Raw genomic sequence first — 25,180 nt, 5'->3', positions numbered from 1 at the left:
GGAGGGAACAGTTATGAACAAAACATTCAAATGCATTAGTGCTTGTGTGTTCAAGCTTCATTAGTGCTTGCAGACTTCTACAAGTCAGTTCGGGCTTAGGATAAGCATTAGGATAGCACAAGTTAGTGTGCTAAACAAGTGTTTGCAGTCATCTCCATATCTTCCAGGGAGAAAAAGAAAAAAAAAAAAAGCCAAATACAAAGCTATCTGTGTACTTCTGACTTAATTCTGCAGGCAAGCATGGCACACCAACTTCTGGCTTCTGAAATGTAATCTCCAGTGACAGGGCTGTGGTTGGAGTGAAGAAGCTGCAATTCTGTGCAGGGTTTTTCCTCCACAGCACAGCATGCACAAACAGGAAAGCCTCTAATTTGCTTGCTCTGTTTGACTCTGCTACCAGTCGGTGGATTTTGTAAGCAGTGAAGGAGCTACAGGCAGACATCTGTAATAACATTTCTCTTTTCATTTTCTGTAACAAAAAAATATGCCTTTAAAAATGCTCTTGAACAAAGCAAGTTTGACTATGCAACACAAAATAGCAGCAGATACTAAGACACATTACAGTCACAATGAGATTAAATCTGCAGCGTAAGATACACAGAACATTAAGGTAAAACATTCATGTAGTGGTTAATGACTATTTCTTCTCCAATGAACTCCTAGAACTACCTGAACCAAACAGACCAAATTATTAGAACTATGTTTTAAACTAATTCCTACCATTAAAAAAATATTCATATATATACTATTAGATGAGTCACGTCAAGTGCTCTTAAAATCTTAACTAAATATAGCTATAGAATATTTAACTGGACACGTTGAATCGCATACAGCAACTTTTGTAGAGGTAAACATTGCCTCACATTTGCAACAGCAACTGAGTATCAAACAAAGCATTCAGATTATTTTCATGACCATGAGCAACTGTTGAGGTTGGCCTTTTATTTCCACCAAGCAACTGCTGCTTCCCTATAAGTACTTTTTAGCTTATGGCACACGGTTTGGGACCTCCTCAAGGAGCCAGAGCATCCCAGCAGCAGTTGGGCACCTCCATCTTCAACACTGTAAAAACCTGGTCCCTGTCCACCACTGAGATTTGGCCACATTACGGAAACTGTGGGATCTTTTAGCCACAAGCAAGGAAAGTGGATGGCCTTTGCCAGCCTAACTCTGCAAGTGACCTGAAGTTGGTGGAAAAACTCCCAATTTCAGCAACTGACTCACTCTCAGAAAGGAGAAGTGTCCTTTATGCACCTTTTCCTCTCATCTCTCTCCTACATAACTTGGTCTCACCTTTTGTGCACAGAGAAGGTTTCATCCCCTCTCCACCACTCTTCCAGCATGCCTGATGCTCAGCTTAATGAGTCTGGCAGAAGAGTGGACATGAATATGTTGCCATGGTGTCTGCTCAGACAGGGCAGCCACCTCACTCCATCGCCTCCTTCTGCAAATGCAAGCAGCAGCTTTTAACCTCTCTCCCTTCTCTCAGCATCGCCACTTCTCTGACTTAAAAAGGACTCGGTCTGCCCAAGAAGTTCAGTTCCCGGTCTTCAAAGTACTTTAATCCTGAAGAGACACAATATTTCCTTCAGAATCATCCGGCCTAAGTCTGAAACCTGTTTTACCTGGGCAGGGAAAGAGCCCCAGATCTTATCTCAACCCACAGCATCATTCAGCTTACTGGTCCCTGCAATTCTTACCAGACAGAACACAACACACTTGGCCCAATCCTCACCTCGCAGCTGACATGTTAAATATTGCTTAGTAACAGTAATATGGAATGACTTAAATTCATTCCATGAATGAAAATAACATAGCATTTTTATATTGCCTTGATGACTAATATTAACACAACAGTCTGCTGTGGGATTTTTCCATCCAGGCTGAGTGGGCTGTTTGCAAAGCCTTTGCTGAGTCACGGCTAGGGAAAGCAAGCTGTGTTATGGGAGCTGCTTTGATGAAAGCGCAAGGCTGCTGGAAAGGGAAAAAAAAAAAAATTCCCCTTCACCTCCTTTTACCAACTGCAGGGCCCAAGGGAACCACGCAGAACTGGCGTAGGTCGTGGTATCATGACAAAGCAGTTCAGTGTTCTCAGCAAGCCTCAAATCCCAATCGGCCTTCAAAAAACCCAAACCTCAAAACTGGCAGCTTGCTGCAAGGATGGTGCTTTGCCAGATACTTGGCAGTCTCCTTGAGGGGTTGTAACAGCAGGAGGCTAGTAGAGGGTCAAGCAAACAGTGGCACAATCCTAAAACAATTGGAAAACGTATTCCTCAAGAAAAGTAAGGTTCCAGCCAGCTTAAAAACCCAAAATAAAAGGTGTTAAGGGGTGCAGTAAACAGAGAATAAACATGTCAAAGAGAAGTCTGAACTGCGTCTGTGGTTACTTTAAAGGAAAACCACAAAGTAAAGAAACTAAACCAGTTAGGTTTGCCCTTTCTAACAATGGCCTGGAAAGCGTACATGCTTGCGGTCTCCTAAACCCAATCCATCCAGATGCAGCAATCTAATTCTCATAGTGTCATCCCACAGCTCTGACCTCTGCAGCACAAAGCACAGCAGGGAGTGATGGTTAAAAATGTATCCTTGAGTTAAATGGCATTTGTCAAGCAGGTGGTAGGGGAAAACTTCCAGTTTGATACAGATTAAGATCACTTACATGAAGCTTCCATGAAAAATAAGAGGTGTTCTTTCTGCAATCTAATCATTCCACATGAGGACTTATTTTGCTTAGAAAAAAGGTAATATAGATGAATCGTAGACAAGGTACAGTAAGCACAGGACAGTACAAAACACTGTTTTTACTCCCTGTGGAAGGGCAGAATATTACAAAAATATATCTTCTTTAATCCAAGATTGTTGTAGTTTAGGGCATGTCTGATTCTTCCTGTTTCCCTGTGGTCTCATTTATTCAAGTTGGTTTGATCAGAGCTCCTTGGGACAATGAGAATGTCATCATGAAAGCTTAGTGCAACTGTTGTTTTAAAAAAAAAAAAATCAGTAGCAAGTCAAGAAAATTTTCTACATGAGTCAACCTCTCACCCCCTCCCCCCAAAAATCCTACACTAAACATACCATGTAGCATTTCAGCATGGCTTACATTTTTACCCCCCGAAGTCGTAAGTTGCCTCTGTAAAGCCCAAAAAATACACTTCTTGATTTTTTTTTTTTTTAAACACATGATCTGTTTAACAATGACCAAAGTTTAACAGTGACTGAACTATTGAATTAGGGTTTTAGAAAATAAGTCCTTGGGGCAGCTTGGTTCAATCTTCCTCGTCTTCTTCCTTCTGCAAAACTTATTTAGACCGCAATGAGCTGCAAGTCGGTACACAGGGCTGCATCTTGTCATGCTTTAGTGACACCACAGCCCTCCTAGAGCCAGAGAGAGCCGAGTTTGCAAAGAGGAACTCTGGTCATTCCAACACAGCAGTTTGGAAACCAGGGAACTGAATGGTGACATTTTGGTCAGAAGATCCATAGCCTGCTGTACAAACAGCACCTCGAGGAGGTGAGGCTTGGTTTGATTGTAACGCTGCAGAGATGAAAGCCTCCCCTTTCACAGTTATGGCTTCAGCAGGTCCCTCAACAGCAGAATGGCATCTTGCAGGGCACCAATGCTCCACGGAGCTGCTTTACCTGGAAAGCAGGAAGAATTAGTACAGCTGTAGATTTGCAATTAAATAGCTCACAGACACAGATGAGAACCAATGTGCAAAGTGGAAAAAAAACCAAAAAGCCACAAAAGAAAAAGCAGCATTATTCACTGTGACTGCCATCCGTTCCCTCCAGCAGTTGATTTGTATGGTGACATTGGACACTGATGTGATGTTAACACCATGCCAGGACAAGCTAGACCAAGCGAAGAAAAAAAGCAGAGTTATAGCAAACAAAACCCAGATGCTGAAAGATCCTGTGACCAGCCACTGTGCAGACCAGAGAAGGGAGCATGCACCAGGGGGCTGCTATTTCACTGCACATGAAACAGCATCTTGGACCTCACAGCTTTTCACACCAGTGCAGCCCCTTACTAACCAACACACGCAGCCTATCCTTCTTGCTATGGATTCTCCTCCTAACACCCTACTGCTTTAACTGCTTCAGAGTCCAAAAAAACCAAAGCCTTAATAGGAACTTGTTACACTCCATGAAGGAGGCAACAGCCCTCCCATAGGACTGCACCGCCAGCTTATAATCGACTGAACGAGCCAGCAGAATGTGGTGTGCTCTGTAACAACTGTTACAGCCCAGTGAGGAAAGAACCTGGCCTTCAAAAACCAAACCAAAAAATGCTTTTTGACCATCTCTTTCCTCCCCTGCTGTGGACCCATGGGAAATCCTTAACAGCAGCACCAAAGCTTTGGCAGTTTGTTGTATTTATAGTAAGCAGCTGACTGTGTTAGTGATTTGCACCCCCTTCAGATGAAGATAAATGATACCCCTCCATTTATACACAACTTGTCACTACTGCCTGCTGGAAAAAAAAAAAAATTAAGCTGCTACAAACCCCAACGCAATTCACCTAGCATCATCCAGAACGGCCTGCGGCTTTTGCTGGCAAAAATCCATTAGAGCTGCTCCCTTGAGAGTCACACCTTACTGTAACAAGCAGACAATATCATGCTCCATTCAGAGCTGCACACACAGTCAGGATCTGGAAAGGACGTATTCAAAGAGAAGACACTGATAGTGTAACTCTCCTATTCTACAGAGACTCCCAAAAGACTCGAGCACATCAAAGGCTGAGCCCTGCAACTGTGATGAAGATGTTTCCACACAGTTCGATGCTATCGGTGCCTGAAAAAGGGATGAATCCAGAATCCAGCCTTTACATATGGTGCATCTTTCCTCTAAAACATACTGCAAGCTCTCAAAAGCCCTTTAGTCCCATGGTGGTTGAATAAATGTTACTGTCCTCTTCCCTCTGCCTGCCACTACTCCTTACACATAAATTGTTCTGCTTTCAAGAACACTTTGGAAGATGCATTCCTAAAATGCTTCTGCGTTTTGCTAGCGCTGCTGCTGTTAGAGGGAAAAATGACAATCCACGTGGAAAACAAACTGAAGAATTTCACTTAGCTGACAGGAAGGATGGAGGCTTCAATCCTCCCCAAGAAAAACTTTCCTTCAGTACTTATTTAGGAGCCTGACATCGGGGTTGGGACAACTCCAGCTCTGGCGTTTAAATTCCAAGTTCTTCCCTGACTCCGGGCTCTCACATGGCACGCATCACCCTGAACTCAAAATACTCTGCAGAGACAGTTGTGAAATTCACCCAGCTGGGCTCAGCAAGCGTAGCAAGAGCAGAACGCATTGCCTCCAACAGCTGCAAGTCAGCAGGGAGAGGGGACACTGCTGATATCCCAGATTACTGAAGTGCTTTCAAAGTCTTTCATGTGCAAGGCGCCACAGAATTTATTCAGTACTTGTTTTCAGTTTTCTATTGAAGCTGACAAGAAATCCCCCAATGAGCTACGCTAGAGTTAATAAGCTTAATAAGCTAACAATTTTATTTACCTTTTCAGAAACTGTTTCTTTTTGCAGCTGTTTTAATCTCTTTTCTCCTCTTACACAAAACAAGCAAAGTGCTCTGTGATGGGGCATGGATGCTAAAATGTCAGGGACATTTGTCTGTAACCTACTTTACTTCGCTCCTCTCTTCTTGAGTACCACACAGTGCCAACTGCCTGATGAATCAATGGCTTAGCCCCATCAAGAAAATCATCATGAAACCTGTGCAACGTTCCCTTGCCTTCTTGCAAGAAAGTGCTAAAGTAGCAAAGAGGAGAGGGAAATCTTAAAATCAAGATCTATTGGTGGGATGAGAAAGAGCACACTTGGAAGATGTGATTTAGCTTTCCACTAATTCATTTTCCAAGATGTGCGGCAAGCGTAATCCCATCATAAAACATGAAAAAATATCTGACATCTGGAAAATGATGACAAATACAGTTCATATGGTCCAAAAATCAATCGGACAGGGATACTTTTCAGCCTTCAGCAGCACAGATTGAACTGGCGATCAAGAAACAAACACCCTTTCCATGTTCAGTTTGCTTTCTTTGTGTAACTTTATAATAATTTCAGAACAATTCCTGAACTTTTTATCCAGATGCCTCTTTCAACACCAGAGCAAATACACACAGAAAACAATCCTCCGTATTAAAAAATGGCTTCCATGAAGCTTTTCAAAGAGGTGTTAATGTCTAAGTGATTTGGTATCTTTGCTCTGTGACAATCTTTCATTTACAGTTTCAGCCTCTTGTCACACAGAAATTGTGCTTGCAGGATTAGAGAAGCCATTGACAGAACTGCTTCCCTGCTAGTGAAATGAGATCACAAAGGGGGTATCTAATCTGGCACACACATGCTTCTGCATTTGTCAGAGGCAGGCAGTGGGTGGCTTTTTCATCCGCAGAAAGGACTGTGTTTGGTTAAGATTTTGAAGTGGTCTCATTAGCCTGCTTTACAGGAGGAAGGTGGTTATTTCTCATTGCTCCACAGCCCAAAGGAAGTGGGGGTGGGATCTACCAGGAGCCCAAAACCTTAAAGCCTCCTGAAAAAAAAATAAAATAAAAAATAAAAGTAACAACCTTCATCCAACAGCCCAATTTACACTGTGCTGTTCTTTGATGCCTCATGTAAGACTGAAAACAAATACACACAAGGACAAAGCATTAAAGGAAAGAAAATTAACTGCATGAGAACAATTGGAGAGGTATATGTCGCTTCTCCCCTGTTGCTGCTAGACATCAACTGCCTTTTAATTACAGTGCTGTTTGCATTACGAGGGGGAGACAGCACAGAATCTCAATTACTCCCCCAAACACAGATGCAAGTGCCAGGACAAATCTTCCAACAATGGGAAGGGACCTAAAACAAACCAGCACAGAGCCTACACAGATCATCCTCAGCAAAGACTTATGCTACAAACCCAAAACAAGACTCTATGGCCTGCATATCAGTCAGACTAGGTTAAGACTGGGGTAATGTACTTAGTATTATGCACAGGAGGTACCTAACGTCATGGCACTCCAGGCCAGCTCTTCAGATTTTTTCCCTACTGCCATGCTGGTGGTAACCCTACAGATGTGAAAGCATAGGACTGTCTTACAGTACATGTAAGTAACACTTGAACTGAATAATGCTTATAGTCCATCATAGCCAACATGTGCCTGCTGCATTGCTCTTTGGAAAACCGTTTCCCTTTCCACTCCATTCCCATGTTTTCTCAGAAACCTGTATTTTAAAAATACTTTTGGTGCCTTTCTAGTGGAAAGCACTGAGCAAACACCATTGCAAATCATAACTTTATGGAGAATGGACCGTTTTCCCCATAGTTTCACAGCCTTTAAATCAAAAATGAACAGGACAAAAGATTCGAGCTAATTTCATGTGATATTCAGGAGCCAGGGAGACTTTGAAAATTCTAAGTTTAAATGGCTAAGGAAAGTTGGTTTCTGATGTAGATATGGCAGCACATATGTTACAACAGTGAACGATGGGCAGTCCAGCCCATAGGCATATCTTTCAGTACCAGCGTGTTGCAAAGAAATAAAGAATTAAGGAAATCAGAATAATGACTCTTGTCAGCCATGGCACTGCACCAGTGGATCCTGCCGTAGCACAGGGCTGCATGAGATTTAGCCTCTCTGAAAGCAATCCCAGTAATGGTACAGCCACCAAAGCAGCATCTGGTCAAAATCCCCTCGCCAAGACTTGGTAGCACAGACGGGCCAGAAGTCTGTCGTGCCATAAGCCAAGTAAGCGCTGCTGCTTGGAGGCTGCTTGAATAAACCCGAACAGCCACTGCAACTGATACTGACTGCTGGCAAGGATGCACCTTCATTTGAATTAAAAAATAAATAGATAAAAGAGTGCAAAATATTCTAGCCCATGGGTACTTGTCAGGAGACACCTGTCACTCCTCTGTCCCCATCACAACTGCTTCCAGGTTGCTGCAACTCATGATGTGTTGCTTTAGTTGGCTAACAAGCTGAAACAGCAGTATCACCCCATTCCTTATGCATCAGCCCTAGCGACACCTCTGCAAGTTTACCTGATGCATCTACACAATTTTTTTTTTTTTTTTTGAGATAATGGAGATGGGAATTAGTTTTCCTGACTTAGCAATTAACAAAGGCTCTTTTAAAACTGTAGGCACTTGCTGAATATCCAAATCAAACCTATTGCTCCAGTTGTGTAGCTACCTGCATGTATTTATAACTCCCATTAACCACAGAAAGGGATAAAGTTACCTCTCCTTACCCTGTCTTCCTGGAATCTGCACCAAGCTGCAAAAACAAAGGAAGCCTTAGATAGAACAAGGCCACTATTTCCTGATTATTTTTTTTTTATTTGGGGGGGAGGGGGGGAGGGGGGAGAGGGGGGGTGTGTGGCACTGGGGAAGGAACCCCAACAGAAGACCTGGTAGAAGTTAGTTCCCTGGCTTACTGTGGGCATATCTGAGATGCCCTTTCCGCAGCTCTAGCCCTCTCTTCTCTATGAAGAACCTCCTGACTGGTTTAATGGGGATGCCAATGGTCAAACTCAGCAATTCAAATGTGCAAAGAAATGTCTTTACTGGTGACAGGAGATAGGAACTGTTTGGGGATGTAGTCTTTGAGCCACACAAAGAAAACAGACAGCTTGATACTTTTTACAGCAAATGTATCCTCACAGCAGCTTTCCCAAAACCAATTCTGCTAAGGGGTTGTCTGTAAGATGATCTCTCCCTCTAAACTGAGGTAGCTCTGTTTAAGCTAAAAAAAATGTATGTCTGAAACTGCAAGGACTTCAGAAAATGTGGAATTTAATAGCTGTTGCACTGTAGCAGAAAGGAAGAATTCCCACAGCTGAAGAGAGGACTGGTCGGCTAAGAACCAAAAGCCCCTACGGTCTCCAAACAGAGCATCACACAAGGTGAAGAGCCATTTGTACTGCTATGGAACTCACGAAGACGGAGTAACTTTTGTGAAAGCATCAGCACAGCATGTACTCCAGGGAAGCATCGTCAGATAACACGACCACAGCTCTCATGAGTCAGATGGTTTCCAGCAAGCTCTCTTCTTTGTTCATCTAGTATTTTACTATTAGACATCTTATCCTGAAGCACTGCCATGATTGAGAATCTTCTGTTCTCAGTCTTTGGAAAACCCCTCTGATCTCACTACCAAAAGTCACAGAGAAAGTACTCAGTTAAGAGGAAAAGGGGCAGGAGACACGGGCTGTTAAAGCAGGCCATGGCAAGAGAGGTTTCTGCATTCTGGGTTTAACAAAGCTTGGTCCCAAAGTAAAAACTGAACAAGCTGAAATGATTAGTGCAAACATAGGGCAGCTACAGAGAATGGCAACAGTCAGGCAAGGACTGATAGGAGTCGTTTAATTCAAGAACTAATTATTTATGCATAAAGGCACGACTCGTACCCGTCATTGTTTCATGGCTTCCAACTATTGCCTGACTTTTATAGAGAAATAACGCAGTTATTTTGAAAACAACCAGCAGAGCTTGCGGTGGTATGTGTTTTAGATGCTGGCACACGTGTTTAGAGCAAATGTGTTGTTCCTCCTTTCCAAAGTTAGGAGATGGGCAACATGAGTAAAGTCTGTAAAATCTCCAGTTAGGAGTTGTCAAGATCTGTGTTTTTATAATTAGGAGAGCTTATTTCAGCCAAAGTGAGGCAGATTTTAGAGTAGGCCTTATTTGGATGAGAATGCAACTCAAATGCTGCGGATGGCTTCATGCAAATAAAAATAAGAGATGCAGATACCCTGATGCCATAAATCAATGCACAGCATCTCTATGTGCTAACTGGTTGCTATAAATCTCAGGCCCAGAATAGGCACCAAAAGTTTTGCGTTGTCACACCGCTTCTATCTCAAAAAGACAAACACGTTTAAGGAAAGTTTGTTGCTAAGGGATAACCGCTAACAACATCAGCAAGGGACTACAGTCCTCTCTTTGTCACAGAAAAACATGAGAGCACTTTGGTACAAACCCAGAGGTTGGTGGAGATTCGCCATCATTTCCCTCCCAGGCTCATGGCAATGGCAGCGCCTGGAAAAGCAGCCCTTGATCCACAGCCCCCCATCCAGTGCGTGCGTAGACACTGACAGTGCACAGGCACAACTGCCAACAGCTGCCCGAGAGGGGAAGTTCAGTCTGTTAAACCTCGTTAGCTATTTGGGGCACGTGTATCCTGTTGTGCTGCTCTGCAGAGCAAAGCGGAGGGCAGACAGCCTAGGGGTAGCGACGTGGTTATTACAAGAGCAGGAGAGTACAGAGCAATGTGTGCTGAGAAACCAGGCAGAAGGACTGTAAAGGAGAGCGATAACGCTTGGGCAAAGTGAAAGAGAGACTGTGACTGCCTCATCTCTGCCAAGCTGGCCCAGCAGAGAAAAAAAGAGCTGTCTTCACTAATAAGAGCTCAGTGAGCAAGCCTAACTGGATGGGCTCGCAGCAGTACCTGTATTTCACATCAAACACTGTTGAGTCTTCATCCTCATCATCTTCTTCATTCAGAGGGGCCATTTCTACCCGCTCAGCTGGAGTGGTGATTATGTCGTACTTCCTGGTCTTCTTAATCCTCTTGCCAGACCTGAAACACAGAGGTGGGGAGGGAAGCATTGTCTTTATACAGTATTCCTTGGAGAGGCTGAAGCTGTTCCCACCAACACTGAATCACTATCCTGTTTGATTCGGACCTCCCCAGACACGAAGGCTGCGGAGCCAGCCTGTGTCCCCTCCCGCTGCCTTTCCAAGGCCACCATTTGTGCCCATCAGTGTACAGCACAGTTTGTCATCAACTGCAATCCAGATCAACGTCAGTCTTTCAGCCGCTGACAAACCAGAGATCCTCTGGCATTCAGGGCAGGCGTATGAGCGCAGCAGCCCACTGCGTCCTCCTGCTGCCACACTCAATAAGGGAGATGCGGGCTTAATCAGCTGAAGCAGCCAATGGTTTAGTGAACACGTTTAGACGAGAAAGTCCAGGTTAAGCCCTGCTGAGACAAGGGAATGTTCTAGGCAGGATTATAAGGAGCAAAGGGGTGGTGATGTTTGGGTACAAAGAGCCTGCTCTCTCTTCTTGCTATCAGGCCAAGCTCAGGACTCTCAGAGCAGAAACCTTGAGCCTTGTCTGAGAAGTTTCATGCTCTACTCTGTTTAAGTGCTATGAAAAATAATCAACTATCACTTGAAGCTAACTGTACCTACCACCTCTCCTCCTACAGATGCCAGCCTTACTTTTCTTTCGAGATGAAAGTGCTCAAGTGCCTGCATGTCGCACGGTTTTGAGAGATCTATTTTCCAACACTTACTTTCAATTAACAAACACTTGGTGCCTGGCTTTTCAACTAAAGTTCTTTTACTTTAGTAAAAGGGTTCTTTTTACTTCACCTACTCTTTTCATCCATATTAGGAGGGTCACACTGCTCATGCATGAATCCAGTTTTGTGATTATATATTAAAGAAGATGCTGGTGTGTATGGCTAGCCTTTGGGGAGAAAAGTGGATGGTTTTGGTTAACAAACTGCAGAATTTTCCCCTTCATCTTTTGTAAAACAAAACTGGCAACTGCCAAGCATGAGAAGGGAGCAGGCACAAACAAGCAGCCTCTAATTTTTGGTAATCACAACTATTGCTCCGAGCAGACAGCACACCATCAGTACACTTTCACCGCCAAGAAGTCTTGCCCTGGCACGTCATGCAAGGTGTGCCGGATTCAACATTGTCATTTTTGCATCAAGAACAGATGCCTTTTAAAGAGTTAAACAGCAGCAAGAACTGAGGTGTGAGCATTACAGACAAACTGGGACTCAAGCCCTCCATCTCCATCGCAACAGTCCCATCCAGGCTTAAAGTAAAGAAAATTTAAACTGGTGAACAGCTCCAATGTGGAAGTCTCGGTGCCTCTGCCTAGCATTGCTTTTGGTCAGTAGTCCAAGGCTGAGCAAACAGGTTCCAGCCCTTGGGATGGAGCAGTTTGCATTTCCTCCCTGTTCTGAAGGCTAAGGTTGCATCGGAAGCAAGAAGAAAGTTGTCTTGTGTCATCTAATCTTTACGGCAATCTGTGCCGCTGTGTCACGTAGAGCACAGGGTGGTTTGTTCTATTACTGCTGTTGTTGAAACAAGCAATTTTATATCCAATACAGTAGGACTCTTAACCCAAACACTTGAAAATCCTTTTGAAAACACTTCTCTCTATTATTGTGCTTCTCAGCCAAGACCTAGCAGCAAAGTGATGCAGGGACGTCTCATCTTACAAGTAATGCATTGCTTTTACAAGAAACATTTACTCACACTGTAAAGCCTAAACATAAACCAAAACTAACCTGTGTCTACCCGTCAGAACAAACCAAGCACAGCATTGCCACTTTGCCTTACACGTACAGTCCACAGGGGGTTTCCACAGGTTCACCCATTTAAGACCCTACCTGCGTATCAGGCCCACTTCATTGAGAGACATCCTCCCTCATTCCCTCCATCAGAAAATATAACTTATTCTATGGAGTTCATCTTACAACAGTTAATATCGGAGTATTTGAAGCAATTACTGCAGAATAGGTATTTTTAGAAATGGAAAACTAGAACCCTTTAGCCTCCAGCCATTAATTAGTCTATTTGGGCTACACTTTAAAGAGGACCTGGAGCAGAACTCGCTGCACAGTGATCTATTAATCCTCCACAACCCCCACTTAACCACAGTGCTCATTTAGAAAATGGAGGAAACTTGTTTTGCTGATGGATTTTGGCTAAGCTGCTACAACCAGTTGTTTGCCATTGGCAGGTCAAAAGGGTCTTTCCTTGCCTCTTCTTCCTCAGTTAATTCTACACCAGATTTAGCTAATTTGTCATTAATCTGTACTTTCCAGTGGTCCGTTTTCTCACACTTGCTCATTTGAACAACTCCCCTAGGCTTCATAAACACTAGAAGAATTACCCGAGCTAACTTTAAAGGAAAGCCTTGGGAGTGTCCCTACATGCACGCAAATAAGCCTGCCCATCAGGAAACCATTGCACATTAAAACTCCCAAACCTCAGTAGGATCCATGTAATCATCAGTGGTGACAACGCAAAAGGAAAAGCACTTTATCCAGCAGGTGGGACCAGGCAGCATCTCTTGTTTGCAAACAGACAGCAGAGTCAGCGGAGTAGCACAGGGCAGGAACTACAGAACACAAATGTTTCATGAACTTTGGAGACCTCCTGGATAGGATCAGGACACGTTAGCCCTCATGGGTAAAGAGAGGATCTCCCAGACACATTCGTTTTGTGTGGGTGTTTTTAAAGCAAACAAGAAACGTGCTGGAAGCTGTGGTCAGAGTATGCCCCTTGCATAACGACAAGCTGAAACACTCCCCGAGTGGTTTAGCCAGGGTAGAAGCGGTACTGGGTATTTCAGCGCAGATAACTGTTTTCCACTTTAAAAAAAAAAAAAAAAAAAATCACATTGCTTCTGCTGTCTGACTTCAGTCACTCCCTGTAATTACAAGGGGATGCTACAGGTCTTGCACTGAATCATCATGAGGAGGGGAAAAAAAAAAGTTAACTGCAGCCAGCGATATTAACCTTTCACCTTAGACCCCGCGCTGCTCCCACCAAAACCAACTTGCTAGTGTTTACAGAAGGCAGTCGTAGTGAGCACGGCTCTTAACTGAGAGAAGACGAATAATAACTTATTGGATGTGGGAGCCTGTTTCCAGTTCCTCCTGAGCTGTTCAGCCATAGTGGCGTTCCCACACAGGCTCGAATGCCTGCGGCACCGTGCAACACGCCAGGGTCAGGTCCATCAGAAATCAGATTTACTGCCTCCACCGCGCTGCGCCAGGAGGGACAACATACAGAGATGGGCTGGAGCAGAACGCTGACTTTGTATCTCTGTATTTTGATCAAGCACCAGGCATATGCAGCACTCCATCCTCCTCTCCGAGGCATCATGTGGTGGAGTAAGTGCTCAAGTCAACTCACTAGTTCATTATATTATTTATGCCTCTAATCTATTTTAGTCAACAACCCTGATATTCAAAGATAACACTTTTCTTGACCCAGAGAGAGGTCTCTGCATTTCTAATCCAGCATTAACACTTCCTGCCAAGACGTGCAGAGGGAGGGGTCCAGCCCCTGCAAAAAAAGAAAAACCAAAAAAAACCCTATCCCTTCTTAGCAGAGTGCTTATTGGAAGTCTAATTAAGCCAGCTACAACCTTCCTCCTAGAACTGCAGCAATGTTATATCAGGAATGAAATTGGGACTAGTTTATTTGCAGTTAATGGGCTCCCTTAACAGTTAAAAAAAATTATGGAAATATAAACCTGGGGAAGCTCCAGGCTTATTACCAGCTGATGAATTAGATCAGTGATATTTCATTACTGTTGGTCTGTCTGGGTATCTCTGCTCTCTGGATGGTGCCATATACAACGAAGTTAAACCACAAAGCTAAGTCCTCGCATGTTTTCTGGATATACATTTTGCTGTAGCAAACTGAAGGTGCTGTGTCTAACAATCAAGTCCTTAAGATGTAATACACACACCCACAAAGGGTAGAAGTGTCCCCTTGTTTAACTGTGCTGCTAATAGGAGGGATGGATCAGAGACTGCTACTGGGAATAACTTCAGGAACACCTAAATGGGATACTGTTGTGGTTCAGTGAAGCAGTGATGTCTGTAAGTAGTTAAAATACAGCCATTCACATCTGGTGCTCAGTACCAGTGCCAGCATGCACCTCCAAACATCATAGCACAGTCAGACCAATATCATCCGAGATGTGCTCGAGAAGTATCCTTGTTTTGTAGGGCAGAGCTACAGAAACTTTTATGATCTACCCAAACTCTTCAAGGCAGTGAATCCTACAAGAAACAGCATTCATCCTTTGCTGTGACTGTTCACATCTGAGCTGTAAAGAGCCCAAGACAGTATTAGAGATCGATCCCCTCTCCCTTTCTTCTGCCAATTTGCTGTCACGCTCACATCAAGACAATCCAGTCTTCCCAAAGACAGGACCACTGACCCCCAGGACAAGTGTCCCATTTGTCATTCTCTGTGGCCCTAACTAAACTACATGCAGCTTAAATGAAACTTTCAACGTGGGTCCCAAATATAAGTTTTGGGGTTGGTTGTTTTGTTGGGTTTTTTTTCTTCTTCTCCATTTAAGATCATTTTAATGGTGAGTTTTTCTTTTCCTGTTCCTGGCAGAGGTCTTGCCTTTGCTGGAGTATTCTAACTGGTTATAATACAATTAATTTTAAATCAGTCAAACTGTCTGGGGTTAAGCCTTGGATGGCCCGGAGCAATTGCCCAGCTTGTAGAACAAAGGGTCTTGTATCCTGTGATCATATGCTTGAACCTCTCTCGTCAATCTCAGTAATTTATACCAGTTTTGCAATTACTGGAAAACTAAGCTTAAAGTGGTATTCAAAGAAGAAATCAAAATTGAACAAAAAGCAACATAACAAAGCAATGAGTTACAAAATAAGCAGGTAACTTCTCTCTAAAAATCTAGATAAACAGCATTCACTTCTAGCCTGGGTTCTGTTCATTCAAGGACAGGTCAAGACATGTAGCAAACACTTAGAGCACACAGTTTTCTGCAATTAAAGTTTTGTGTTGCTTTCAGCTGGCCCATCTGAGCAGAAGTAACTTATCCAGTTTCCCCAGAAGGCATATGGTCTACCAGCACAGATAGCCACATCTGAAAAATTATGTTTCCTGGGAGCTGATCCCAAGAATTGCATTGCAATGAAATGAACGGAGCTGCACCAGGAGAGAGAAATAGGGCGCAATATGGGGGTAGAAAGGCAATATCAAAAACACAGATCAAAGAGTGAATTTAGCCGCATGAACTGTTCATAAGCTATTCCAAGACACTGTGTTTCTTGGTAATGCAACTTACCCAACTATTTTATTGACAATAACATGAAATTTGGTCTGCTGTGGAAATAGTTTTGGTTTGGGAGCATGCAGTGCCCAGGAGTATAGGAAAGAAAGAAAGCCCAGAACTGAGCTTGCCAAAACTGAGCTTGCCAAAAACCAAAAAAATACTATAGCAAATTAGGCCTTGACACATGTAGACAAGTAGCAAAGTCTTGGCTGGCCTTCATAGTCCCTAGTAGCCACAGAGCGAAAGGAAATTCAGACCACTTTGGGTGATACCGCATTGTGAATCACAGGACCATCAGATGGATTCAGAGCATAACATTCCCAAAAGGAATGAAGAGGAATCTGAGCATTGTCCTAAAAGCAGAGCTGGAAAGCTGGAGAAATACATCTATCCCTGCTCGAACAAAAAAAGGAAAATAATAGACACATAAAAACCTATCAAAATGAGATGTATAAAAAAATAAAATGTATTAAAAAAAATCCAATGCCTGTGACAAGAATATCTGGCCACTCACTAGTTCATTTCATCTCTACAACCCATATCTAAAAGGATAATTTATTTCCAGCAACCCAGAGCAATTTCACAGTGAAGGTTTAATCACAGATTGGATTTCAGCAAAATCTCTTTAATAGGAATCCATGACACTTCAGGAAAAAAAATCGCAATGTTTTTGACTAAGTATGAACAAAGCTCTTACTCTGATGGAGAAAAGCTTTACGTTTATTGAGGGTAAATCCCTTATCTCTTCTGCAACAGAATCTCCTCCGATCTATGTTGTCAGCTACAAGTGTGACACTGTACAAACATACCTGTTGGTATTTTTGTCTCATTTGCAGCTGGGACAACTGTTTACAAACAACTGCTCTGACAGATAAAGAAACCTACTCAGAAGCTGAAAGCTTCATTTTCCATTTTCCTTGCAGGTTCTATTAAAGATACAGGAGAGACCTCAGAGGGTGCCTTTTTTTTTTTTTTTTAACATATCTTTAATGCTGTATTTACTCTGATCAGTTGCATAACGATGACTTTGGCATGGGAGAATTAATCCATCATTCCCAAGGTGACTTGAACCTGGACCTGTTTTTGCTGATTATGGTATAGGGAAAGGTCTTTAAAGGCTATCGGTTTGCTTTCTTTGGCTAGAAGTGTTCAGCCTTACGCCAGGTCTCCTTGACACAAGGTCTCCCTGTATACCCAGAAGAAACTGAGGCAGAGAAAATAAACTCTCCAGGATCAGAGAGAACTAGGAGTAGAAACTTAAGCTTTTCATTCTGCATTTAGTTATAGACTTCCTAATTCTAGCTCATATACCTACTACCATTTCTGCTGTGTTTGTCCATGACAACTTTATACAGCTGCAAAGTGGTTATATTGATTTAAAAAAAAAAGCTCTTCAATATTTTACTGGGTTCTCCCAAACCACCTCACTTTAATGAGCAAATTTATTTGCATTGTCTTTTGCCAGCTGCTGCAACACATAAGAAGAATTTAGTTATATGTCAATTTCTTTAGCAAATATCAGTTCTTATCATTTCGGTCTTTAAGACCACACTTTATAATACTACCGTTGTGAACGTTGCCCTTTCTACACAGAATTAATTCAGAAGCAGGAGAAGCAGAGCATTTAGCTGCAGCCATCATGTAAATACAAAGGAGCTGCGTGAAGACAGAACAAGGAAGAATTCACCAGCTCCACTTGTACTGTCACTGGAGACGTGGCGCACACCTCCTCCCTGCCGCCGAGAGCCTGCTGCTCCACTCTCCGGGCTCTTTCCTGCTTCCCCTACCTGGAAGTCAGATGACTGTTAACTACTGAAAGTTTGCAATCGTCCCCAGCAAAGCTGGGCACAAGCAAGCAACAACTTTTTGTTTGTAGACTGCACGAGACAGGGACAGCCTCTAGTGCACCGTGGGCACTCTCGCCACTACCCCGAGATAAATAATAATTAACACTAACAGTGCCAAATGGAGCTTTAATATTTGCTTTTCTTCTGCTCCAGCAACAAGCCGAGAGGAAGACTGGCTTTCTAAAGGGATTGAGTTTAATTTGCTCATGTCCCTCGCAGTGGGAGGCGATATGTGAGTTTCAAGGGCTGCCCAGATAACTCAAGCACATGCCAGCACCAACTGACTTCAGCAGCATGAAGGACAGTGAATGAACTGGCCCGCACTGGTTACGCCACGCTAAATGGACAAGATACAAGCACCAAGCAGATGCAAATCTCTGCCCAGCTTCCTGCTGCTCACCAGCACTTCTCCTGACTCTGTGAGAGACCAGGAGCGTCTTCCCTTCTGTGCTGGGAGCAGGAGCTTGCATCCATCAGCAATCTACCCAACTGAAACATCGGAGAGATTGGTTACACATCACAGTTCCAGTCAAATCAGGGCTGTGGTGTAAACCAACATCTACTTTTGGCTATGCTGGACCTCCTCAAGCCTATCTGCTTAAGCTTCATTAAAAGGAAAAAGAAAGATTTGTCTTTTTTACCCAGCATGAGTTACTACAGCAGCGGCATCTGCATTATCCCATGGGTGCACAGGATGCACATGGCTGAGGCAGGACAGGACCTCTTGAGATCAAGCAGGGCTACCCAGGGCCGTGTTGGGCTTTGAATTATCTCCATGGATGGAGACCACATAACCTTCCTGGGCCACCTACCCCAGCAACCCACCACCCTCACAGCAAAAAAATCCACGTATTTTTGTACGTTCAGATGGAGCTTCCCGTCTTTTGGTTCGTGCCCGCTCCAGTCCCGGCCCATCGCCGTGGCCCCATGCGCAGCGCTGGGCCCTGCGTACCCCACACCTGAAAAAAGCCACTTGAAACCCAGCTCCTGCCCTGTTTTTTTCTGCAGAAGCAGAGGAAGTTGCAGGTTTGTGAGGCCAGCGCCGCCCCTGCGACTCCCCAGGAGTTACATGAGGCATTTACCCACGCCGTGCTTGAAGTCAGGCTTTAAAAATACTATTCACAGGCGAGGAGCTCAGCACCGCCCGGGCTTCCCGCCTCTCCGGGGAGGCGCCGGGAGGCCGCGCCGCTGGCGGGGCTTAACGCCTGCCGCCTGCCTCGGCCGGCCCGCAGGCCTCGGCCGGAGCCCACCCGACCCCCGGCCGCCCCCCGTCCTCCTCGGCCGGGGGCAAGGGGAGCCCCGAGGCCCCGGGCGGAGGCCTTGGCCCGTCAGCCGGCACCTGCCGGGGGAGGGCGCGGCGCGGCCCGGCCCTACCTGAAGACGCGGAGCAGGAGGCAGGCGATGAGGGCGGCCGTGAGGGCGCAGGCCCCGATGACTGCAGCCTTCAGCGCGGAGAGGTCGCGGAGCAGCGCGGGCACGGGCCTGAGCTGGGCCCCGCTGTGGTTGCCGGGCGCGCCGGCCGGCTCGGCGGGCAGGCGGCTGCCGTTCGCCACCGCCGGCGCCGGGCCCGCCGCCGGCTCCTGGCTACCGCGGGCGCCGGGCGCGGCCGGCAGCAGCAGCGGCGGCAGCAGAAGCGAGGCCGAGAGCAGCAGCAGCGGGGCGGCGGAGCGCATCCTGCCCGGCTCCGGCCGCCGCCGTGCCGAGCCCCGGAAGGCAGCGCCGGCCGGCCCGGCCCGGCCCGCCTCCCCGAGAGGCGCCGCCTCCCGCGGCCGGGCCCCGCTGCCAGGGGCCGGCGCTCGCCGGGGGCGGGGGGGGGCCGCGGCCGGTACCGCGGCCCTCAGCGCCTCCGCCCCGGCGTTCCTCCCGCCGCCCGCCCGGCCCGGCGGGTTCCTCAGAGCTCCGCCGCTCCCGGTGCCAGCGCCATTTCTTCGCCGATAACGACGGCTTTGAATTACAACACGCAACATCTGCCCTGGTGTAGAATGAAGCCATCACGGGGCTCAGACTGCACTCAAACATGGTACGGAGCTCTGTGCTGCTGGTTCAGCATGGTGTAGCTGCCAAACTCAAGAATTTCTAGGTCAGGTTTACTTTTTTTTGCCTTTCCAGTGGTCACCTAGGCCTTGCTTCCAGGTTGATTTTTACCGATATTTCACATCTTGAAAATCTTGAAAATCTTAAGATTCATGGAAATCAGGACCACAGTTCCGCAGACCATCCCGGGTGTGCTGAGCGTGTGAACGGTGCCATCAGCGAAGCCAGACAGGGGGAACAAGTAGGGGAGAGCAGGGGAGCCCACACTAGGATACTGCTGAGATATAACTTAGTTTTGCTCTCCATGTTTTGTAGTAGCATGAGCTTCACCACTGCAAAATAACTGTGTCTGGGGAGAGGGGCATGTTGCCACCAAAATGAAGTGAACCGGAGAAAGGAGAGAAAGAAGAGCGAGCTGATTTCCTTCCTCCTAAACTCTATACGTCAGGGTTGGCATGGCAGGGTATAATCTGTACAAATGTGTGACTCAGCTGTGAAAAAGATGACAGAGATGTATTCCTGCTGGCAATGTCCCATTGGAAAGGTGGCAGTGAAATAATGCGTGGTTCATCGACTTTCCCAGCCAATTGGGATGCTGTATCAAATGCCACCCACTCGGTAATAAAAGCGTTCTGTGTTTTTTGCAGGAAGTTCTTTGGGATGAGGAAATTTTGACGTGGACGATGTGCAGAAGGCCCCCTGGACTGTCTGAATTGGTCATTGTTCCGGCTTTATTTCATTGCTTACTTTTGTGTAGCTTCCCAGTTTCCAACATGGGGCCCCAGTTTATTTCTGTTCAGGAAAAAAAATAAAAAATCCAGCTGGGCAGGAGGTCAAATTGGTGATGCGGACTCTTTCCCAAACATTGGTGTGAGTGCTACTCACGTGATTTATTATTTGTAAACACGGAGCCTGATGTTGGCCCTGCCTGTTCTGAGATGTTTGCCAGCTGCTGCTTGGCCTCTATCAGATTTCACTTGGTCATACCCTGCTGTTCCTCTTCCAGTGCAGTGCTTTTCCATAGGAGGAAGGAAGAGGTGTAAGGGGCTTCCAAAGCAAGAACCACCTCCAGCTGGTCACAGAGCTTAGGTCCAAATCCATCAGCTGTTCACCATTACTTGTATATTGAAATCAGAGCTCCACAGTGCCGTGTACTGGACACATACCTAAAGACACTCTTCATCCTCAAAAACTAATACTCACAGTCACTGTATGGGAATCCTGGGTGTGAATCCACCTGGGATTATACCTTAAGTGCTCAGCCGCTAGATAGGAGTGATGGGTAAACACTAGATGATGTCCCACACTGATCCTTACATCCATTCCTTTGGTGTTCCTTGGGCAAGGAGAGATGAACGGCAAAGACCTCTACTAAGCTTGCTCAGAGCTGAGTACTGCTGACTTTGCTGTGGGATGACGCAGGGTGGGTAGGCAGCACAAAATCCTTCTTGAGCATGAAAAAAGGACATTGCTGGACCTACAATTTTACTGTGATCGTCTTTGATCTTATCTCGGCATTGCTGCTGTGGTGCTGAACCAGCAAAGGGGCACTGTAGGCTTTGTAAGCCAAATCATTTTGTTTCACATCCATTTTTTAATAGAGCCAGACTTATTCCTGAAATAAATATTCTGCAAATTTGCAACAGGATTTGCTGTATTGTATGAGCATATCAATGTAATTTCCTCTGAAATGCACAGCCTGAAACATCTGTTACTTGACTAGCATAAACCAGGCAGTGGCGGATGGTGGATCTGGCACTTTTGTTTGACTTATTGCTACTTTGGCTTTTTTTGATGTTCCTGTGGCAGATATTTCAATCTACTAAGATTTAGGCTGAAAGCCAGCACAGGGAATTAATATTTATTGTCACTACAGAGTTCCTCTAGTTGACAAAGTGCAATTGTACCAGTATGTGTGGTGTCAAACATATTCCAAACAGTCTAGAAATGATAAAGCTCAGGATTCTTCTGGCTTGTTTCTGATCCCCCTAAGAAGCAGGCTTATGCTCTTGGGAGTTTTGGTGCTCAGGTGAGAAGCTGCACAGCAGAAGGAAGAGAGGGAAGGTGTTATCCATGTGCAAAGTGCAATTAATTACATTTGTACCCTTGCTCTGTCCCCTGCCTTCTAAGGATCTTATTTATGCCCTCTTCTGCCTGGGTCTGAACATAATTGAGTTTAACCAGCTTCTCTGTGATGGTGGTTAATGATTTGGATGCTTTTTATTGCATTCCTTGCATTCAGTTAGTTTCTGATCAGCAGTGTCTAGACAGGTGGGGGTAGAGGCTTGACTGTGTTTGGAAATGGAACCTGCGGAGTGGGGAGTCCCATAATTCGTGCCTCTGTGTACCTCTTGCATGAACCCTGCATGTCTGTTCCACTGGAAGATGTCAGAGAAATGCAGACGTGACCAAATGCAGAGCGTTTCAGGAGGCTGGTGCTGAGATGATATGTCAGCAGTGCTTGGAGCCACATCTGAAGCTCTCTGAAAGAAAGAGGCATCTTCCTCTTGGCTTAGGTGAGCCTTGCATCAACCCCTGCTTTGCTTTGAGGAGTTGAGCATGTGCCTGGAGGCATCTGTGACCTTCTGCGAGGAGATGGAGCAGAGCTGCTGGCTGGCACTCTGCAGCATTAGTCCTGTGGCTCACCAAGTGAACCATAGAGAATGTCCCCTTCACATGGACAATGTGGGGTGAGTGGGTGGGTGGGTGTGTAGCACACAGCAATTCTGCTGCTCCTTTTGGCAAAGGATTGCCTCCTTCTGTGGCTGCCCTTAAATGTTATACTTGGAGCCTGGAGGACCTAGATTTCTTCCATGGTGTCTCCATTCTGCAGTGCAATGGGACATTATATTCCACCACGTTGTGCAGCATGCTGAGGAACTGCTCAATTACAATTTAGTTTGGTTTTGTTCTTTAATTAGGCCAGACTGGGCTTTGTTCCCATCTGTTCAATAGAAATCTCAAGTGACTGATTCTTAAGAAAATAATATCTAAGCTCTGATCCATTTTTTATGAGCTATACAAGGTACTTAGGGTAGTCTCTTCCCCTTCAGATGTTAAAAAGGATGAACCAGTGGAAAATGTCTCAACTTCCTTGAGAATAAGGCATAAAGCCCCAGGAGGTACTATATCTCCCGAGGACTTCCCAGCATCTCAGCTAACTTCAGGCAACATAAACTGATCCATCTGTCCTTGCTGTCTTAACTTCCTTGGGAGCCAGAAGAGGGAAATTTTACACCAGAAGTGAAAATACTAAACCAGCCTCAATAAATGCTATACTGGAAAGGAATCTCAAAGCTGTAATGGAGGGGAAAAGGGCCCTCATCTCAGTGATGGTCATGGATGGGATGGTCATCTTCCAGGTTTTCAACCATGCAATAAACTGCAGCCATTCAAAGACTCAGCTTTCAGAATAACATTATACTTGCTCTTCATATTAACATTCAAACAAGTAAATAGGCTGTTGGCGCAGAGGAAGTGTGGAAGCTTTTTTAGAGTCCCACCCCTAAAAATGCCATTAAAGTGGGAAGCAAGACATGCAAAATCTCTCAAATGGCAGTATCCAAAGGAAATATTTGCAGATTGTTGCTATATAAATAATCTGTAAATATTGCTCCTGAATTTTAAATTAACTTTGCAATCCTAGCTCCATATTCTCAAGATACTGAGGACTTTTTGAGTAAATGTATTTGAGTTGAAGAGGCATTAACATGACAGTTTTGGAGAACATAATTTGTTTCATGTGGCTTCAGGTTTTTTTGGTTTGGGGTTTTTTTGTGGGTTTCTTTTTTTCCTCGTGGTTGCTTTACTGATATTTCGCATGTCATTTGCCTAATTTGGGAATCATTCCTGGTTCCTGGTCTGGAATGTGGGATTTCGCAACTCTGTTCTTCAATGACATCATGTGGTTTGTTCTGAACAGAACAGTAATAAATAAGAGCAAGGGGAGTTTATCAGCCCTTCCGTAATAAACATTTTATCTGAATAGTCATCTTTTGGGGATCTGAACTAATTTGTGGGGTTTAGATTTTACCTAGTGAGTCACATTCTCCATGTATATAGGACAAAGAGTCCCACTTGGACAACAAGGAAACTACATCTTGGTTTCCTCTCCCCCTTAGCAGCGGCTGATGTGAAAGCCTGCACTCCCAAGAGCTTTGGTAGAAGAACAGGACTTTGAGAAGTCGAGAGGAAATTCACAGTCAGTGAAAAATGCAGAAAGTATTTGGTTTCCTTTCTGATGAGAGCTTGCTTTTCTTTTCTGATACAAACATGAACCTCGAGGAGAAGGCTTTGCTGATTGCAGGGGTGGGAGTTGGTGTAGCTTTTCTCCCTGCTGAGCTGTTCTTCCAGTTTACACCTGTTCGGTGTCATTATAAGTTTGAGCTCTCACTAGCAATTGCACTTTCTGTAGAAGAATCTGGTGCTGGCTAAATAGAACGAGCAAGAGTGTTTCTATATGCAATTGCTTCTGGGAATGGCAGATTTCTGTATTTATGGATGCCTATTACAAGAGCATCCCCATTTGTGGGGAAGGCTCTTCATGCATTGCTTAGCAATGTATATGAAGCTCAGGCTGCCCTTTCCTTTGTGCTCTCTGGTCGCCTCCAGGCAGCACCCAGATGTATTTTTAGCTCTCAGAATAGGGGAAAATTTGCAAGAAATTGTGCAGAGAAGAAATAAGCAAAGGAGTTAAAGCTGGCTCAGTCATTGGATTTAGGCAAGCTGGATTTGTGGGAATGAATACGTGTTTCTGTGTGAGAAATTAAATGTATACAAAATGAGGCAAACTACTTTCCCAAGGATTTTCTGCAGAAGTAATACACCTTCTGGACAAAGACCGGAGTTCCAGTAAGGAAGGAAATAAAGTGTAACATGTAAGGGATCAGTGCTACATGAGCACACCTCTGACGTCTCAAAACTAAAAACCCAGGCTACTAGCAGAGATATAAATTCAAGGAGCAACCAGGTCTCGATCAGAGAGTCTTTGAGCTTGGATGTCAGACAAGAGAGCACATGGTAATTGCAAGGATTAATCATTCTTCCAGTGACTATCGATAGATAACCTCAACCAGCAGTGCAGTAAAACTGCAATGCCTCATCTATCAGGAGTGGTCTGAGGGCTGCTGTGAAGTCCTATTGCTAATTAAAGACCAGTGATCTAGAGCAAGCAGTAGCTTCAGATATATTTGGACAAGTCTGACTCCTTTGCACATTCCTAGTTAGCACATTATATTAGCCTGTTATTCCTGTAACCCTGTAAAGCATTTATGGCTTTTTACAGACACTTAAAAGCCAGTGTTACTGCTGCAAAAGGCTTGCAATTTAAGTCTATGATAAGCAGCAGATTTCTTTTAAACAAAGGTTGGTGCAACCATTAAGGTGGGGTGCAGAGATTATCTCTTGAACAGGTTCCTACAA

General features: G+C 44.8%; 1 protein-coding gene across 6 annotated transcripts; it reads right to left on the bottom strand.

Moving 5' to 3' along the window:
- Positions 1 to 1,293: 1,293 nt before the first annotated feature.
- FAM174B (family with sequence similarity 174 member B) lies at positions 1,294 to 19,479 on the bottom strand. Of its 6 annotated transcripts, XM_072869498.1 has the most exons (6): positions 19,100 to 19,479; positions 10,467 to 10,598; positions 8,269 to 8,294; positions 3,076 to 3,639; positions 2,660 to 2,974; positions 1,294 to 1,566 (listed from the first exon to the last, which is right to left on the bottom strand). In XM_072869498.1, exons 1-4 carry the CDS (start codon positions 19,396 to 19,398, stop codon positions 3,566 to 3,568), a joined length of 531 nt encoding a protein of 176 aa, XP_072725599.1. In that variant the 5' UTR covers positions 19,399 to 19,479; the 3' UTR covers positions 1,294 to 1,566; positions 2,660 to 2,974; positions 3,076 to 3,565. The 6 variants fall into 6 exon arrangements, with proteins under 6 accessions (XP_072725599.1, XP_072725597.1, XP_072725598.1 ...); XM_072869496.1 differs by having other exon boundaries at positions 1,294 to 2,974; XM_072869497.1 differs by having other exon boundaries at positions 1,294 to 2,974; positions 3,101 to 3,639.
- Between the last annotated feature and the right edge of the window lie 5,701 nt (positions 19,480 to 25,180).

The sequence above is a fragment of the Ciconia boyciana genome, chromosome 8 (assembly GCF_034638445.1).
Source record: "Ciconia boyciana chromosome 8, ASM3463844v1, whole genome shotgun sequence".
In the NCBI taxonomy this organism is placed as follows: domain Eukaryota; kingdom Metazoa; phylum Chordata; class Aves; order Ciconiiformes; family Ciconiidae; genus Ciconia; species Ciconia boyciana.
The sequence above is the reverse complement of the archived record's forward strand: the minus strand, read 5'-3'. Positions and strand labels throughout refer to the sequence as shown.